At 39.6% G+C, this 19,576-nt stretch overlaps 2 protein-coding genes across 6 annotated transcripts in view; one reads left to right on the top strand and one right to left on the bottom strand.

The window, feature by feature from the left end:
• Positions 1 to 19,576, bottom strand: part of LOC117011070 (aminopeptidase O (putative)) — a 386,126-nt gene that overhangs the window by 12,504 nt on the left and 354,046 nt on the right. The window lies entirely within an intron of this gene.
• Positions 1 to 19,576, top strand: part of PTCH1 (patched 1) — a 73,105-nt gene that overhangs the window by 39,331 nt on the left and 14,198 nt on the right. For all 4 annotated transcript variants that reach the window (XR_004420846.1, XM_033086310.1, XM_033086309.1 and 1 more), the window contains 6 exons: positions 6,567 to 6,685; positions 8,628 to 9,027; positions 9,526 to 9,835; positions 15,139 to 15,281; positions 17,218 to 17,401; positions 18,903 to 19,183. Coding sequence is in view for 3 of the 4 variants with exons in the window: in XM_033086310.1 (XP_032942201.1) it covers positions 6,567 to 6,685; positions 8,628 to 9,027; positions 9,526 to 9,835; positions 15,139 to 15,281; positions 17,218 to 17,401; positions 18,903 to 19,183 (1,437 nt within the window). In the remaining variant the exon portion in view is untranslated. The remainder of the gene's footprint in view (positions 1 to 6,566; positions 6,686 to 8,627; positions 9,028 to 9,525; positions 9,836 to 15,138; positions 15,282 to 17,217; positions 17,402 to 18,902; positions 19,184 to 19,576) is intronic.

Below are 19,576 nucleotides of genomic sequence, written 5' to 3'. Positions count from 1 at the left end.
ACTATTTCAGTAGTTATTTTTCTTCGCTAGCTGATTTTTATTCTCATTGAGCCCTTGGCTACCCAGAGGAAGCAGTATTTTTCCTAATACATGTGACAATTACTGCTGTTCTCAGAGATTTAAGTATGCCTGCATTAAACTGTAAAATGGTAAACTGTTCGTGATTGCATTTATGTTACTAATAAGCATTAATTAATTTGTTTACATTTCCTTCTTGATATGCAGTTTGGTAGTGAATAATAGAGAATGTAAAGACATCATTGTTTTGTTTTTTTTACTGTTTAGCAGATGCTTGTGGCAACTAAATCTTGATATTTAGTCTTGAATGGTTAGCACTGTTTAACTCTGCTGATTTGCCAAAACTCTTCTTCTTGCAGATCATAGGATACTGAGTTGTTTTATTTTATAGAATCACAGAACAACTTGAGTTGTAACAGGCCTTTTGAAGGTCATCTAGCCCAAACCTGTCCCTTACCAACCTTCTGAGCAGGGACATCTTCAGCTAGACTTCTCTCTTGTTACAGTGTTTCCTATTCAAATTTTAAAAACCACTTATTTCTTTTATCAAGTCAAAATCTACCCGGTTTCAGTTTAAAGTCATTCTCCTCGTTTTGTCACTACATACCCTTGTGAAAAGCTCCACTCCAGCCTCCTTGCAGCCCCCTTTAGCTACTGGGAGGCTGCTGTAAGGTCTCCCAAGAAACTTCTCCAAGTTGAACAATCCAAATTCTCTGAGCCTTCTATCACAGGAGAGGTGTTCAATCCCTCTAATCACCTTTGTGTCCCTCCTCTGGACTGCTTCCAGCAGTTCCGTGTCCTTCCTGTGCTGGGACCCCAGAGCTGGATGCAGGGTTCCAGCTGGGTCTCACAGAGCAGAGCAGAGGGGCAGAATTCCCTCCCTCCCCTGCTGCCCACGCTGCTTTGGATGCAGCCCAGGACACGTTTGGCTTTCTGGGCTTTCTGGGCACCATGGCTGGGTCATGTCCAGCCTCTCACCCACAGCACCCCCAAGTCCTTCTCACAGGGCTGCTCTGATCTGTTCATCTTCCAGACTGGCTTGATACTGGGATATCAGGTGCAGGACCATGTGCTTGGCTTTGCTCAACCTCATGAGGTTCACATAGTAAAGACTGTGTGAAATACTTTTGGTAGTATATCACTTCTTCTACTGGAAGAAGTTATTTATGTCTTCTAAGTCTGTGGCCCAATTTCAAACATTTAACAGGACACTGGGGATCATCAGACCCCATAGTACTACTTTACAGAAGTTATATCAGCCTAAATACATTCCATAAAGAAGTATTCAACACGAATGGGCCATTTTGTTATAATCAGACTGCTGAGCTGTGGAGTGTGAGCCACCAATATTAATTCTCTCTTATCTGATAGAATTTTGCTCTTTTTTTTTCACTCTTCAACATCAGAATATGACAGGTTGCCTTTGGAACATATATGGAGACAACAGCTGTAATTGATACTGTAATCAGTTAGCTTAGGTATGCTTGTCCTAAAGCAATTTATTTTTGCCTACTGCCATGCTGAGTCACTGAATTTTAAAACAAAGTCTGCATAACAAAGCGACAAACAAAAAGTTTCCAGGGAGAATTCAACATCTTATACTATTGTATGAACATATTGATATTTTTCAGAATAAAAACATCAAAGTCTTTTATGAGGCAGTGATTAATATGTGTAGGAACCCACATGAGTGTCCAGAAATTAGGATTTGAATTGCTCAAACTTTTCTCACTTGTTAATTTGTCTTTGCTGCAACACAATAGCCCTGGATATGTATGTAAGAGGTGAAACATGCAAAGAAGGAGCAGTGGGAGACTTAAGCTGGATATTCATTGGTGTCAGAGCTGCACATATGACTGATAGACTTACAAGTTAGCAACCACTGAAATGAAATCCTTTGTTGTTAGAAAGGAACTTGTACTAGTTGCTTTGCCTAGCTTCACCAGGTAAAATCAAAATCAGGTGATACTTTGATCTCAGGACTTGGAATCAGAGAACCATGGCAGTTTTGGTGGGTGGTCTGTACGCATGTATGTATTTCTTTATTTACAGTCTCCTTCCTCTCTTTCCCTTTTACTGAGACTTGTTTAAACAAGAAATCCTTGCTGACTTTGGCTTCCTAGCAAAACTTAAAAAGCAATAAAATACTGAATAAAATACTGCTGCATTTATTTTTCACAGATACTACCATCTTCTCATCTAGATAGTGCATTTTTCACAGGGGGGCTTGAAAAAGGATTGCTCTTGACCTTGTTTTGCTCTTCATTCACTTTTCTAAAGACATTACAAGGTAATTGTCAAGCTTTCCATAATTCTGAGGCCCAGTATTGGTAAAATAACCTGGCTGCTGATGGAGAATAAACCATTTCCTGGATCTGCAAGACAAACTTCTAGTTAGAAAGTCATGTTTTGCAGATCAGTGCTTTCTTCTATCTCAGCTTTTGCCAGCTAAAGCGGTTCATTGATACCTCTGAGTTGGTTATTTACTTTATGGAACTCAAACCCTTCAAGTCTGATGCTGCCTTAGGAGTCTGCTAGGGTTAGCTCTTTCCAAAACTCAAAAAGTGTTATTTAGTTCTTTTGAAAGTGAGATCTTTGAAGTTAACTACATGCACAAGGAGGGACTGTTTTAGATCTTTTACTGTTATAATTTATTTTTTATTTGTTGGTCTTATTAGCCCCCTATTTAAACAGTTTTAGGGCTTTGAGATTGCTGAATATGGCCCAAATACTCAATCATAAGTATTACCTCTAAGAGTACTCAAGATGCTGAAGGAGTAGGTCCTCAATTTTCAGATGTGTTTTGTTTCTTAAAATGGTGGTGAAGGAAGAGGTAAGTTGAGAAATCCACTGAAAATTTTGAAGCTTATAAGTAGGAATGTCTTACACATAACTCTTTGTTTTTGAGTATAAGTGAAGGAAGTTGAGGCTGAGTGTAACTACCTCTGGGCTGTATTATTTCTTAAGACAGACTGTTCTGAAAGTGTCACACAGCAAATTCTGCCCAGGAAAGATAAGGTAAAAATGAAAAATTATCAGCCTCTTCTTTATTACATCAGAAACTTCCTTCCCTAACAGCAGAGGAGTGGTGTGGATCCCCTAATGAGCAGAGGTGGAACTTTTAACAATGACCACAAGAATGACAGATTTTTATCCTAAATGTGCAAGTCCATTACCAGGTGGCAGTGGTGAGTTTCTGGAGGGAAAGAATGTAGTTTTTAAGCTCATTCCATTATCTTACTCTGCTGAAGTGGTTCGTCCCCCACCTTTATCCACATCATTTACCTTTCCCTGCCCCTGACATGAGAATTTAACATGCAAAATTAAAGCCGAAGGGAAAAGGAGGCAGGGGGACAAGGATCTGAGCCTGTACTGTGTCAGGAGGGAGTTGCAGATAGAGAGCAGTAGGGTGGAAGTTTTCCTGGCAGACCTCCTCATCTGTTCATCACCTCTGGCTATGCAGCACACCCGGTCTCCTTGGGTGGGCTGCCAGGAATGGCACATAGCAGCACATACTTCAGGGGGCCCCAGCACATTCCTACCAGCCTGGCTCCCTGCTCCCTTGCTGCCTCCAGCACAGACTACCATTCTTCTGTCTTCGTTAACAGTTGCAGCAGCAATAATATTTTTAGGCTGTGCATTATGAAAAGATGCAAAAACCGTAGCGTGTTTCTCAGGAAGTGACTGACAATTTTTTCTGATTAATGGAATTTTTATTACTGCTCTATGATCTCATTTCACTGAATACCTTCATTTTGCACCCTTCAGTAAATCCTCTTTTATTCCTTCTGGACTAATCTTACCTTTGTTAATTTCCCAAGAAAAAGGTCTGAGACCTTTTTCTCTCCCATTTGACTGTTGGTCTCTGAAGGTGTGAGAAAAGATGCCCTGTTCCTAGAAATCCTAAGCAGACTTTCAGTCTGGGTGCTGCCTATACTCAGGAAGCTCTGCTGCCACAGTTCCTTGTTCCTTTTGCAGATTGTGGCTGTTGTCATGATCTCAGTTCTCATACTTTCCCATTCCACAACACTGTGTATATGAATGGCACTGGGAGGGAAGCAGTGGCAGATGCATCAGGTCCGCAACTCAGTGTGAATTTGTCTTCCCTCTCCTTACCAAGTCACAGGGTGGGTTTTCTTTTGATGGGACAACGTATTAGAATTCATACAAAAACTTAGTTGTGAAAACTGAGAATTGTTAATCCTTGTTACTCTAGGTTAAGGTGGGTGAGATGTGCATTATACAGGAAGTGCAGTATTAAGCTCTAGGAATCTATTTAAATTAAAATCAGAACAGAGATTGCTTTGAAATATTTTACTTGCAGGGTGGTTAGTATATCAACACTAGGATGACAGAGTGGAAAATCTATTTGTTCTAAAAAGAGTTGTAAGTAGGCAAATTTACCAGATATTGTTGGAATGGTTTTGATGCTTCCTAACAAAATCAAATGTCGGTATCACTGACTTTAATGGCACCTCTACCATACAGCTGAGTATTACTTTTCAGATCCAGTAATGTTGGTAATTTAAAGATGTTGGGGTCTAGAGAGGGAACTGATACAGTGTAAAGTATTTGCAGTTTACAGAGCAGAAACAGAGGACTTCTGTTAGTCTTTCAGCCATGCTGAGAGGAGTAAGAATTATTGAGTCAGACCTCAGCTATTTTTACCAAATCTCAGTAAATCTTAGTTGATCCTTGATACAAGATCTAATAATACTAATTATTCATGTTATATGAGTGATTAAACCATTTTCTTGGTTTAGTACCAGCAAAGAAAGAAGTTGTAAGAACAAGGTCCAACAAACACCTTTCTTTCAACAGCAGCCATTTGTTTTTCTGACAGACTGAATTAATTCTAGAGCAGATCAAAAGCAAATCACTTAATTTTAAAGTCTTGGCTGTGACCTTGCATACCTTTCTGTGTGAATATTTATAAATCATTAAATAATCATTGGATCTTTTCTCACAAAGATTACTAATACTAATTTGGCTTCAAGTACCAGGTAAATTCTGTTTTAGTAGCCATGTCTACAGGCAACCAGCAGTACTAAAATCTTGCTTCAAGCAGGCTGGAAACAAATAAAAACAGCGATAAAACCAGCTTCTGTATGCAGTACATTTGTGATTGAAATTACTAGAAAATAAGCGATATCTAAGCTTTTTATTATATTCTGACAATTCCAAAACTGTAAAAATCATTCAGTGTGTTATTACTTTGATTTTCACTGATGAATCTAAGCAATTTATGTAATTTAATTGAAAAAGCAACTCAAGAATTTTTAAAACATGGATTTTGGCTATCATATAGTTTATACTGCCAGTTTTGAGATCGGATCTCTCAAGATCAAAAGAAAACATATATTTCTTTTGGAAAAAAGACATCACATTTATATTGGGTCAGACCAACCTTTTTTCTTCTTTAAGACCATATTAATCCAAGGAGTTGTTATTTCAGAAGTTACAGGTAAAGGCATAGTTTATAGTTGATAGTTTTTGTATGGATAGCTTAATGTGAAATTGGACTACTATTGAGATGGCTACTGCTTACCAAATGGGTAAAACATAAAGCTTTCAAAGGGTTTTTTGCTTTTCATTGGTTGGTGGCTGAACAACCTTTCCCCCAGTGTTTCTTCAAAACTGTTTTCCAGTTCCCAGTGCCCAGCCTTCTCTTTGTGATGGCTAGTGCTCCTAACAATTCTGCTTTGCAAATAAATTCTATCAATAATAATGATAGATGCTGCACCACATATGTTTATAGAAATTCTCTGGGAATCTCTGTGTGGGAAAGGGTTTGGAGTATGGTTTGAAAGGGGGTGGGCGGGGAGGTTGTTTTTTTCATTATGTGATACTTGCTTTACAAATTAAACCAAGTATTCTTGTTCCAATTTAAGACTCATTTTGGTAGACTGGCTCATAAATCAAGCTCTGTTAAACACAGGCATATTAATACATATATTTGCTATGTGGTGTTGATTTAATTTTGATTCTCCTTTAAAAATAATCCCTGATAAATGCAAAATATTGGTCTTTCTTGGCTGAACTTTTAAGAAAGACTATAAAATACATAGTGTTTCACTGAACTGATCTGTTTTTTAAAAATTCACTGAAGTCTTCTTTTGTGATTTAATAACATGCTTTATTATTATTGTGATACTTAAATTACTTCAGATCCCATAAATGTAAGTTTCAGGTTTGCTTCCATTTTATTTTGCCTTGAGACTCTAAGTATGTAAAAATTTTATGTAAAAATATGATTACTAAATCAACAGATTCATTTTCTACTTCAAAAATAATCACCACTTATCCAGGCACACTTGTATTATAATTATAGAAGGCTGAATATTAAAACAATTCATCACAATAGTCCTGCTGTAATGAAATGGGAATGTAAAAACATGTATCTCTCAGTCTACTCAGGCAAAAGCTCGAAAACATCAGGTGGGTTGCAATGGTAAATGGGGATGGGAACTGAAAGGGATTTTTATGCTTTGTAAAGCTGATGCCTACATGAAGTTTAGCAGCATTACTTATCCTATGATTGTCTTTAGGCAGCAGTTGTGGTGGTGTTCAATTTTGCTATGGTTCTGCTGATTTTCCCTGCTATCCTGAGCATGGACCTTTATCGTCGGGAAGACAGGAGACTGGACATATTTTGCTGTTTTACAAGGTGAGAGTGAGCAGTAGCTTTGTCCTTCCTGTGGTCACCAGTCAGTGCATCCATTCCTTGTCAGGAGTGCGAGCTCTTCATTAAAGTGGGGTCAGCGTGTTACTTTATGATTTCATTGCTAGTCACTGGCTTACATCTGCTGCCTTTTTTATTACCTGCATGAAGGGAAAAGCTGAAATATATCTGTCTCCTTCTCTTCCCTCTCCCCCACACCTTCATTCCTACATATGTCCATTTTTACTGTTGGAGAGCAACTTTTTGAAAGCAGATAGAAGATCTGCTATTTAGGAATATGTTGAAGTATTTTTAGAATGTTATGAGTTACTGCAAGGTGTCCAGTGCAAGCACTGGCTAATCAGGATACTGAGAAGTCTGACTTCAGTAAATCCTTATGTGTTAATTTTTATGCTTTTACGCCTTTAAACTTAAATAAACATACTGTAAAATTACTTTCCCCTAGGTGAGTTTTTCACAGAACTTGTAGGTACCTTTTCATAGGTAGGAATGATCACTACCTTTGCAGGTTAATGAATGATAAAGTGTCCTTTGTGGCTGCAATAGGAATGTAGGATGGTAATACTGCCATTCTAAAGTGTGTACAAACATACTCTCACCTGATACACAGCCAACTCTGAGCCTAGATGGGGGTTAGGAGTCTCCTGACATCAGTGGAGCCGCTCCTTGGAAATGAAATGTGTTTTCTACATTAGGTTTTTGCTTTTCACTGCAGTGAAGAGGATGAGCTGCATTTATACACATGTATTCCTACCATCATAACCAGAATGTGGAGTATCTGCATTGACATGTCTTAGCCTTTTACAGGCATCCAGGAGCTAATAGTTTATATTTTAATGTCAAAGGAAGAAAACATTTTCCTAAATTTGTTTCTGAGGGAATGATTAAAACAGTGAGTGAATCCCAAGCTGTTTCTTATTCAGTCATAGTTTCAGAGAACAGCCAAATGTATTTAGAGTCTTGGAGCCCTGATTCTTGGGAATTCAGGGCACTCAGACCTTACATTTATTCCCTCATCTAAAGCTGCTCCAAATGTGCATCAGAATTCAGCCCCTTTGCATGTGAAGAAATGCAGTTAGTGAAAGCTTGCTTTGGTTATGTAGGCAACATTCTGAATTCCTCTTGTTTTTGTAGGATTTGTGCACTTGGTGAAAAATACACTGTTTACTATCATCCATTTGTCAGTTCTCATGTACAGGAATAAGCTTGTCTCTGATAACTAAAATTTTTTTATATACACTAGGTATCTGTTGGAGTCTTGCATAGACCTGACCTAACCTAAAATAAAGGAAATACTTCAATTAGTTCTGTGATTTTGTCTCTTCATATGGCCCACCCTTCCTAGGAATGAATCCTTTCATTAATACCTTAATGCTTTCCTGATTTATAAAATATTTAGTCAGTATATGGCAAGTGGTTTCCACCTGCCTCCCAAAAGTCTGAGATCTTATCCAGAAGGCCCAAATATTATTTAACAGATACTGCATTTCTTCTAAACAGAAGAACTAACTATGTCATGCATTTGCCTCTTCATCTGAGTATCTTAATTCTCAGCATGGGTACAGAGATGCAAACTTACAAACTTACTGTGCATTCAGACTGTGTATAACTATCTGATGAGCATGTATAATTAATGGAGTGATGTGTGTACATGTCAATGTCTTCAGAGTTGGAAACAGATGCTGTTTCCTTCTTTCTGGAGGACAAAAAATTTGCACGTATTTTCAGGGTCTACACTATGAACCATGTCTGAGAAATGTTTCCTGAACACACAGAATGCAATTAACATCTAAGCATTACACATAATTAGTGTAAAGCGTCCAAGAGAAGTAGAAGCAATCTCAGATGAAAGCATGTTATCCTATCTTGCCTGACTAAAATAAAGATCTGTCTCAATGCGATCAGATGTTTTTCTCTCCTCTTACAGCCCGTGTGTCACTAGAGTGATTCAGGTTGAGCCTCAAGCGTATGCAGAAAATGACAATACTTGCTATAGTCCTCCACCCCTGTACAGCAGCCACAGTTTTGCACATGAAACTCAGATTACAATGCAGTCCACAGTGCAGTTGCGCACAGAATATGATCCTCACACGCAGGTGTACTACACCACAGCAGAGCCTCGCTCAGAAATATCTGTGCAGCCAGTGACAGTGACACAAGATAACCTGAGCTGCCAGAGCCCAGAAAGCACAAGCTCGACGAGGGATTTACTTTCCCAATTCTCAGACTCCAGTATACATTGCCTTGAGCCACCCTGTACGAAGTGGACACTCTCATCTTTTGCAGAAAAGCATTATGCTCCATTCCTCCTGAAACCAAAAGCTAAGGTAATTGGGTAACTATTTACCTGTTTTTCAAAATTTCAAAGACTTCTGCCTTGTCCAGTTATGAAATTATCCTGACAGTGGTATTAAATATAAGGAATAAATACAATTCTTCTGAAATACAGTTTTTAATAATTTCATAGCTGATTTCCTTTTTTTCAAGTTTTATCTTGTACATGCTGTAGAGACGTACTTCAAATATTTATTATGAGTGAGAGTTTTGGTGACTTCTAGTAATATTAGCTTGTGAACAGTGAAATTAAAGTCTCTTTTAAACTTTATTACAATATAAATTTCTCATCCATGATGCAGAGCCCCTTCAAGGAAGAACCAATGACCTTAGTCTTGTAGTATGTATATGCACGAAAAAAACTGCAGAAAAATAAAAACTTGAAAGTACTGATCATGTTAATTTTGAATTTGGCTTTGTAGTATGACATTATGAATTGTTAGTTCCTTTAGAAACCTAAAACCAAATATGTTTCTGTTTTTCTGTTGCAGATTGTGGTTATTTTTCTTTTTCTGGGTTTACTTGGGCTCAGCCTTTATGGAACTACCCGGGTGAGAGATGGACTAGATCTCACAGACATTGTACCACGGGAAACACGGGAATATGACTTCATTGCTGCACAGTTCAAGTACTTCTCATTCTACAACATGTATATTGTGACGCAGAAAGCAGACTATCCAAATGTCCAGCACTTACTTTATGAACTTCACAGAAGTTTCAGCAATGTGGCATATGTTTTGTTGGAAGAGGATAGGCAGCTCCCCAAAATGTGGTTGCACTACTTTAGAGACTGGCTGCAAGGTAAGAGAGCGTTACAGAAACTTTTCTTAGTTTGTCAGAAAGAACAGTTGTTCACAGTGGTATTGCTGTATTCTTCAAATACAGCTACACAGTTAAAGGCTCTGAGCACTAGGGAGGATGCCTAGGTGCTGCTTTGAACCTATGTGTGGACTCACTCTTTGTCACTTAAATTATTTGGGTTTAAGCTTACTCCCCGGTAAGACAGTTTTGAAGTTTTAAGTGATTGTATCTGTGCCATTCATGTCTAAGCAGCTGATGGCCAAATATTGCCCTATGTTTTGGGTAAATAAATGTTTGGTGAGTGTTTTCAGAGCAGCAAATGAAAAATCCCTATCCAGTATTCTGACACAGGCTTAACTTTCATCTCTTGAGTGATCTTGTTGACTTCAACTGGGGCTGCTGGCATGAAGAAAATCCAGCGTGGCTTATGTGTTTGACTGGGTTAGGAAGTTACTGCATAGCCTAGGTTTCCAGTCAGTTACACTCACCCCTTCTGTGGTGCTGCTTTTCTGTGCTGAAGTGTAATATGGTGGGGAAAGACAAGAGAAGGCATGGCCTTTCAGGTCCTACGATGATTATTGTATTGAAGCCAAGTAATTGAAGATATTGACAATACTATAATTGTACATGTAGAGATAAATAACTGGTTTGAATTTAAAGTAAGGAGACTGTTATATTCTAGCAAATTTAACAGCAAACATACCCTGCCCAGGGTATGGTCTTACCTATGCCTTTTTACCTTTTTATTGGGAGAATTTCAAGTCAGCTTTTGCCAAAAAAAAAAAAAAATGAAAAAGTGCTGACCTGGTGAGACTGTAAACTTTAAACTTAATTGTGTACAGATGACCAGTGATTCTTAGAGAACATATAGGTACATGTCAGTATTTGATGTATTTTATTCCTTCTGAAAATACATTGAACAATAATAGGAAAGCAGATGCATGTAGGTGACAAATTTACACAAAATGAGGTTTCCCATGTGTTTAATGCATTGCTAAATAATGCAAAGCAGTACTTCAGCTATTAGCTTTGGGGGTTTTTTAATGGTTTTTAAATACATTGGATCCATTCATTGCAGTCTACTTACTGGAAGCTTTATTTAAAATATTTTTCTCACGTAAGCATATTGAGCATAAGAGAAGCATTACTGGCAGGAAGAAAATTCAGCATGGCTTAGATGTTTGCTGGGTTGGAACCTTACTGTACTTGCTAGAATTCTAAGCAATTGTCCTTCAATGTGCTTTTCCAAATTCTCTTAAACCTCTGCTGTTTACTTTGTTCCTTTTGTGGTTATTTTTTGCTTCTGCTCCAAAACAGTAGGAAAAAATGTATCTGGTGTCCCCCCTTTCCGCTGTTCCCCCCTCCCCCGTGAGGGAGATGGAAATCTGAGATTGTGTTCAGGAAGCTTTATTAGTGCTCAACCTCAGCACAGTCTGCCAACGATAAAGTCAGGAGGAGGTGCCCTTGGATCTGCTCCCTTGGAGGCTGCTCACTGCTGGAGCCTAGCCCACTTGGTCTTACTCCCAGGAGTACTCCTGTTCCCAGTGCCCCTCCATCAGGCACACCACATACTTTACCAAACCTCTTTCACTTCAGGTGCCTCCCTGTCGTCTTTGCAAGCCTTTGTGTCCCTCTTGTGTTGGTGTGGCCGAGGGCCTGCTTGTCGCCTCCTGCTGTGTGTCCGCGCTCGTGTGTGTTCTTCGCAGACATGCCCTTCTCACGGTGTGCTCCTACTCTGTACTTAGCTCAGCACATGGTTACTTTTCTCCTCCAGTACACATTAGCCAGCCTATCCTTATTTGTCCTCTGCTTTTCTTCCACTAGAGGAGCTGTGTGTATTCCTGGTATCCAGGGTGAACTGTCAGGCTGCGTGGAGCTAAAATGTTATAGAATGGTCAGGGAGACTCCAGGAAGCAGAATTGACTTCCTGTGGTCCATGGGACATGCCATCCCTGTGACAGGCCACTGATTGGCCTTTTGACCACACAGAATTAATCATTATGATTGTTAGTTAGCATGTCTGTATCCTTACCTCTCCTCCCCGCCTTTTCTGAGAGGGTCACAATTAATACAACTCTGCCTCTTTGTGAAGTTGCAGCGCTCTCTTCACAGAGCTTCACAGATACTGCATTCAGGGGGCTGTAGAGGAGGATATTGAGATGTATCAATAGAAAGATATTATCTTTTCAAGTAGTACAGGGCATTGATGTTATAGGGGGGACCTAGATTGTTGTACTAAAAGCTGCCATGCTTGTCACAGGTGGGGAATTGTCTAAATATCCAGGCTAACAGGCAGAATAACACCTGATTGTTACCAACTGGCTGGTGGTAAAGGAGTCAAGGGAAGGGAAGATGAAGATAGAATTTACAAACGAGGTGCAGGTTTCGGCTGGATTCAGGGAGAATCCTCTGGGAGGTGGAGCAGTTCTACTGGCCTGGTTTTGTGTGCTGGAAGGACTGGGTAATCGAAGCAGGAATAGCTTTGACCTGCCTGGCTAATTCCTACCAACTTGACTGTGAATCCAGTGCCAGAGGTTAATAGCTCGAGATGGCCTTCTGACACACACATTTGTCCAGCAGAATGAAGGATGCAACAATGTGTGAGCAAAACCATTTTTTACCAATAAGGCATCCTTGGTTTAGCTGTACATTCTTCCTTGTCTAATAACAGTGGAGTGTGCCTTCTGTCTCATGAACTTCTCTTTTCAGAGATCCCTTGTATTTTCTAGTATTGTAGTAAAGTAGTGCTTTCTAGTATTGTTTAGGTTATCATATTTTCTGTTACTGAAAATGCAACAGAGGAAAAGTTAATACTAATCATTCATTTAAGCTGTTAACATTAACATGGTTTTTCTTAGTAACCGAATGTAAATGAGCTAGCTTGTATTCCCTGATGGCTTCTAATTAGGTTTTTGCAAAGGGAAATCTTATCTGGTGTTTCATGGTGGCAGCTGCTCACATGGCTCAGTAGGAATTCCTTCCTCACCCCCACTCCCACATAATTTTCAATGTTGTCACTTTCTTCTGGAACATTAAGCAAATGTGACTGCAGATGTGGAAAAAATCCCATATATAAAGTTTTTAAAATTCCCTTAATTTCTGTAACTTTCCTGCAGAAAGATGTCACCAAGATACTTTCATCTTTCTGCCTAGAAACATATAATTAATCACATTTACGATAGATTAAATGTATTTTAAAATAAATGTTGTAAGAATGTTTGTTTTGAAAGCAGAAAAATGTACTACAAATTTCAAAGTATAATGGAAAATTTTACTGATTGAAAGTTTGAAATTCTTCAGAAATTTAGTACAGCTATCAGTATTTTCATAATATTCTTTCTGTAGACTTTCAGTTTCAGCAAGGTAAGTAATAAAATGACCCAAAATGTAAAGTGTTTAAGCTGGCGGAAGAATAAAGGTGAAAAATGGACCAGGTTTTGAAGAATGATCAAACTTGTGAGAACAGGGGAGTAGGGAGAGATGTAAGGGAGTTATCACCCACTGCAGTAATGTTTCAAACCACATGCCTTTTTTTGCAATCTCAAACTGGTAATGTCCCATGCCAATGAATTTATTTGTTATTGTTTCTGTGGAGTCCCCTGACAGGGATGGGATGTTTATGTGAAAGCTCTGCCCTGATGTGCTGCCTGTCATAGCAGTTTGTGTGCTCCTCCTGCGGAAGGGCGATAATTTTACTGGAAGTTACACTGTTCGTAGGTCATCTCCTTCTTTTCATGTGCTTTTTTGACAGCATCATCGTAACTTTCCAAAGTCATTGTGTTTCTTGTCACTGATATGATAGCCCAAATACTCTCACCTGGCTACTTTGTGAGAAACTGATGTGGAACTGGACTTGGCACAGAAGGGATGCATTGGTATTTTTGCATACGCTAACCCATGTTTCCCCTCTCTGCATTGCCAGCAAATAGTGTTTTTTTCAAAGGAAACCTCAAAGTCCTTTGGTGATGTCAGAGAACCTGATGGCAAATTGGCCTTCTCCTGGACCAGTGCTAGAGGACTGCATGCAGAGATCTGGCAGGCTTCTTTCGTCATTTGGTTCTCAGTCTGTTGGCTTCATGTGATTAGACATGGTTTAGTGAGACAGCATGGGAGGCAGTTTTATAAGGAGGAGAGGATGAGTTTGTCAGTGGGAATGGGTGCTCTGTTCCAGAGGCAGTGTCAGCCGGGTGCATTTTCTCTTCCAGTGCTCTTATCTCTGTACAGCTGTAGCTAAGCTATCCAGTCTGCAGCGATGGTTTTCATTACGGCTCCACAGCCCAGCTGTGAGGTGGGTCGACGATTTCCTCTACCGCCACTCCCCCAGCCTTTTTCTTCCCTTCCCTGGACATGCGGTTTGTCATCTGCTTGCACAGAGCCTCCTTGTACTGGGCTGTGGCTTCCTGTACTAAATCTGATCCAAATTTCTGCTGTGAGGTATTCTCTCCCCCTTGAAGGGTGGCAAGGAGGAAAATAGCAGTTGAGAGTGAATAGGTGTTGGCTGTGATCTTTACATGTGCTGGCAGCAGATCCCATGACTTGTATTAGCTGCACAAGTTGAACAGATGGAACAAATTGACAAAATCGTGTTCATTCACGCTGTGCTTGAGGAGCAGCTGAGTTGCTTTTTGAAGTTGAAAGTTTGAGTGTGTTTTTCTCCCCACCGCCCCCGTAGTGGAATTTCTGGTTATAGTGTAGAAGCTATTGCCCCAGTGCTCTGCAGTAGCCCAAAACAGTAATGAGAGTGGTGTGTGTCCTCCTCTGTGGCTCAGTGCGCTCAGCCAGAGTTCTACTGAGGCAGAGGCGAGTAAGGAGATGTTTCCCTTCTAGGTAACAGATTTATTCTAACCAATCTCTGGTTGTAAGGTGGTGAAGCTGGATGAGGGCTGAGCTCAGCCCTTTTCTATTCTAAACAAGATTCACTCTTTCCCATAGACTTCTCCAAGTGGAATGCTTGTAGAAGATCTTCAATTTCACTTGAGGCGAAGTCATTTATGCCAGTGCACAATGCATTTGCAGCTTGCTAGCTCAGCTTTGCTGGTCTGCACAACCTGGGAACTCCTGAAGCTTTTCCCTTGCATTTTCTTGCTTCTCCTGCCTTTCTTTGAGCAGAATACTGAACATGCAACTGATACTTCCCACAAATTGACAGCATGATGCCCCAAATTTAGGAGGCACCAGGTTGATAATTTTCATCCTGATACAGCTATGAAAAAGCATAATTATTTTTTCTCCTTCTGAAACTTGTTTATAAGATGATTATTCACCTGCTTATTCTGTCTTCCTCTTGCCTCTCAACTCCTCAGGACTCCAGGATGCATTTGACAGCGACTGGGAAACTGGGAAGATCACCTACAACAACTATAAAAATGGTTCTGACGATGCTGTTTTGGCTTACAAGCTCTTGGTACAAACAGGCAACCATGCAAAGCCCATTGACATCAGCCAGGTAGTGTATCAGAGTCCATGCTCTGTTGTTTACACAAGAATACACAAGTCATCAGGAGTGGGGGGAGGTGCAAAGTCTGCAAAGGTTGTAGTATCTTTTTTCAAGCTCAAGGAGATGAATGTCTGAATTATGCCTTTCTTGTATGGCCTTGCTGACTTTGCTGAAGCCCCTCCTCAGATGCAGTATGGCTTATGTTGCAAAGTGTTCAAATCAACATGGCAGATTCTTAATTGTTACTGGGTGGTGTGCATTTTGTACTCCTGTGCCAGACATGCTCAGTTTCTATGGAAATTGTGAAAAATACTTCTCTGCATCCGTAGGTGTATGGAGTTTAGTCCTGTGCCAGACATCTGCAATTACTTGGTTTGTTCCTACTGATTTATGCAAAGTAGAACATTTAAAAACAGGTATTGATGAATTATAGAGGAAGGAGACTGAAATTATTATGTGCAGTATGATATTCATGTACCACCATCACTAAATACATCTAAACTGCTGTAGAACTAGAAATGGCAGTTGTTAGAACTGACTAAATAAAGTATGCCTGGGGTTACCACAGCATGTGACTGTATTTGCTGTAGCCATTTGTAAGTGGAAATGCATTAGGAATGACTCCTTACACTAAAATTAGATTTCAAACACTGAAGAAGAAATTCTTCAATAACATTCTCTTCTCTGAGAGTCATCATCAACTCACTGTGCTTTCAGGCAGAAAAATAGTGTTTTTAATGAGCTTCTTGGCAGTTCTGCTTATTGTTTTTCTTTTTTTTCTTCCTGGCATTAAAGGTGACAGATTTACAGAGTACATTGTTCAAAGTTACTGTAGTGTGTGAAACACACTGCTGTATAGCAACATACAACATGCTGTCAGGTCTGAATGAAGCTTCAGCAATGAATTAGGCAAAGAAAGGGAGTTGAAGAGAAAACCTTCAGTGAGATTTTGTTTAGCAGAGTGTACCAGGTACGCTGTGGAACAAATGCAATTGGACTGCAGCTGCTGATATAATTTCCTGTGCCTGGGAGGGAGAAAAGTGTGGTGCACCCACAGGGGTTGAGCGCTGTACTGTGCAGTTCCAGAGACAGCTTGAAGACATACAGTTGTTGCATATCCTGTGGACTAATTGAATCCAGATCCTTGGAATCCAACTTTTTTTTTTTTTTAACTGCTGTCACTGTTGTTTTTCATTTCATTAAAAAGACCTGGAACTGGACCTGGGCCAGAATTTTAAATAAACAAGACAAAAAGCCCCAGTAATACTTTTCACCCATGGAGTCCTCTGTCAGAGCTCTAGCTGTGCAGGATTTTGCTAACAGAACCCTGGAAGTATACCACTGCTGTTTACCCCACAGATGCGTTTGCCCACAGTGACCCAAATAACACAGGGCAGTCATCTGCTTCTTTGACAGTGGGCATTTTCTGAATACATAGGTCATAGGAGGCAAGTGTTAGCAAAATTTATACAGATGTTTTATTTTTATAGCTCTCCTCCATTTGCTGGGTGGCATTTCCTTCAGTGTTAACAACAGAGGTTAACTGCACACAGACATGTATAGGGACTCTTGCCAGGTTTTCTTTCCGTGTCTTTAAATATGTTTCTCCAACTTGGTTGTTTTTCCTTCTTGGCTGCAGTCTTTCAGAATTTGGATTTAATTGGTTCAGTGTATTCTGGAACCATCTGTTGATTTAGTGGTTATTGTAAATATTATATGAGTACTAATTTATAAATAACCACTGTCACTGCATTTTCTTCAATTTTGTTTTTGTTGTCAAACAATAGTTTACTGATAAGTCCCTTCAAGTGAAGATTCATGTTCTCTTGCTTTTACCCTTCTGTACGTGTGTTGTGTCTCCAGGCTGTTTGTTGAAAGCATTATGGCAAGAGCCCTGAAAGCAAAACTTATTCTGAAAGGCTTCTAATTTTTTTCCATTTTGCAGTTGACTAAACAGCGTCTGGTGGATGCGGATGGAATCATTAACCCAAATGCTTTCTACATCTACCTGACAGCCTGGGTTAGCAATGACCCTGTGGCCTATGCTGCCTCGCAAGCCAACATCCGCCCGCACCGCCCGGAGTGGGTCCATGACAAAGCAGACTACATGCCAGAAACACGGCTGAGGAGTAAGTGGCATTTCATCCTAATGTCCTACAGTTTACATGAGTGCTCCCACTCCTTCCTTCAAGCACCAGTAACCCCTGATATTGCACAGGGCTCAGAAGCATAAGCATTCTTATTCTGAATACATTGTGCTACACTGTAGTCATAGGAGATCCAAGCATCGCTGTGACTATGACACCATTGCAGGGTTTTATCATGTTGAATAATGAGTCATAGAACAGTTTAAAACTCTAAAAATTTATAGTAAACATTGCTTTTGTAAGTGTTACCCGATAGCTCCATCTGTGTGAGAAACCTGGGCATTTCATTAAATTCCTGCCCAAGTTATTCTGAAATTTCATTACCGAAATTCTATCATGGTTGTTCTTGATTCTTAATACCTAAGAAATTTTTACCAAGGTAACTCATTCACTCAGCTACTGCACTGATACGGTACAAGAGCTAGAGGCAGTAGGGGAGAAGTCCTGCTTCACACCATTCACTGTTTTCCTGGCACCAGTACCAGCTGGCTTTACTTCAGCTTTCAATTCATCGGGAGGACTGCTAGTTGGACACCAGTAGGGAAGGGAAGAGGGCATATAGGGGACAACTGGTGCACTTGGAAATGCAGTTGGATAACCATGCTTCAGTGTATCCAAACCCTAGAGCTTTGTGGCAGTCAGCCAAGTTTTGTCTTAATGAAAATTTATAGTTGAGATTATAATAGGGCAAATCATGTTAAGCAAATCAACTGAATGAAGCTGCAGGGTTTGGAACACACAATGGCAGTAACCAAGAGCTTCTTGTGGAACCCTTTTCTTTTCTAGTCATAGAGTAGACCTTACATGACACTCAAAATAAGTATGGAGAGCGTTGGTTTGTCAAATTATTAAAAGATAAAAAGTTATGTATTTCCTCAGTAAGCCATTACTTTTATGTTATGGGGATTTTTTTCTCTGCTAATTTCCATCAGAATGTGGATTTCTGCATCTGAATTTGATGGAAATCTTAAAAAAACAACCAACCTGCTCAAGCCTAATTTTTCTCTAGTTTTGTGTCAGTGGATTTCAGTTAATCTCAGGGAAATGACCTTTGATTTTGAAGAAACTGCTTAAAAGAGGAGCATTCTGAAAAAATTTTCAAATTATGTGATTGTCTACTCTTATGTTGCAGTTAGGGATTTTTGACTAGGTATTCAGTGAAAAGCACTATAACACTGATCAGGATTAAATGCATGGATTGGAAGGTAATTGTTAAATTATATATAACTGTTAGGGAACTTGGTGTAGACTGTATTCATCCCATTGCACTGCATGATAAAATAGTGTAATCTCATGTACTGTTTCCAGTTCCTATTTATTAGAGAGTTTTAAAACTATAATTAATTCCAAACAAGTAAAATTTAAATTCACTACCTTTTATGCATGTTGCTGTGAAGAATAAAGTGTTTTGCTAACCCTGGTCTCTGTATATGTATCATCTTCTTCCCAAAAGGGCATTTTAACACTGCTATTGTTTTCCTAGTTCCAGCAGCCGAGCCCATAGAATATGCTCAGTTTCCTTTCTACCTCAATGGATTGCGTGAAACTTCTGACTTTGTGGAGGCTATTGAGAAAGTGAGAGCTATCTGTAATAACTACACCAACCTGGGGATCTCCAGCTACCCGAATGGTTACCCATTTCTGTTCTGGGAGCAGTACATTGGACTTCGTCACTGGCTCCTCTTATCCATTAGCGTGGTTTTAGCTTGCACGTTTCTGGTGTGTGCCCTCTTCCTCCTAAACCCCTGGACAGCTGGGATCATTGTAAGTTTGTTATAAGGGTCTTTGTTGAAGTCAAATTCCTTTCAGCATAGCTCTTGCTGTAGTCGGGAAGGTTTTGTTTATGTCTGGGCCTCTGGTGGAGTATGTATATTGCATCATTCATTATATATTTATTCACTTCAGGGGGTAGGGTTCACGTTGAAGGTACAAACTTTAATAACCTTAATCTTCTGGCCACCTTTTTTTCAGGTTTAAAGGTTTCTTAGAAAAGTGCATAAACTTTTACCCTTGCTCAAATGCACACTAACATAAGAAGCAAAGACACTGAGGAAAATTAAGAGTTTTATTTAAAACTATTTTCTAATTCTGTATTCCTTCTCTTCTTTTGTCACACACAGTTATTTTTTAAGGTAGTTGCTTGACTAGCTTGTCTGT

Source organism: Catharus ustulatus, chromosome Z (genome assembly GCF_009819885.2).
Source record: "Catharus ustulatus isolate bCatUst1 chromosome Z, bCatUst1.pri.v2, whole genome shotgun sequence".
NCBI classification, from domain to species: Eukaryota; Metazoa; Chordata; class Aves; order Passeriformes; family Turdidae; genus Catharus; species Catharus ustulatus.
This window is presented reverse-complemented; position numbering and strand designations above follow the sequence as displayed.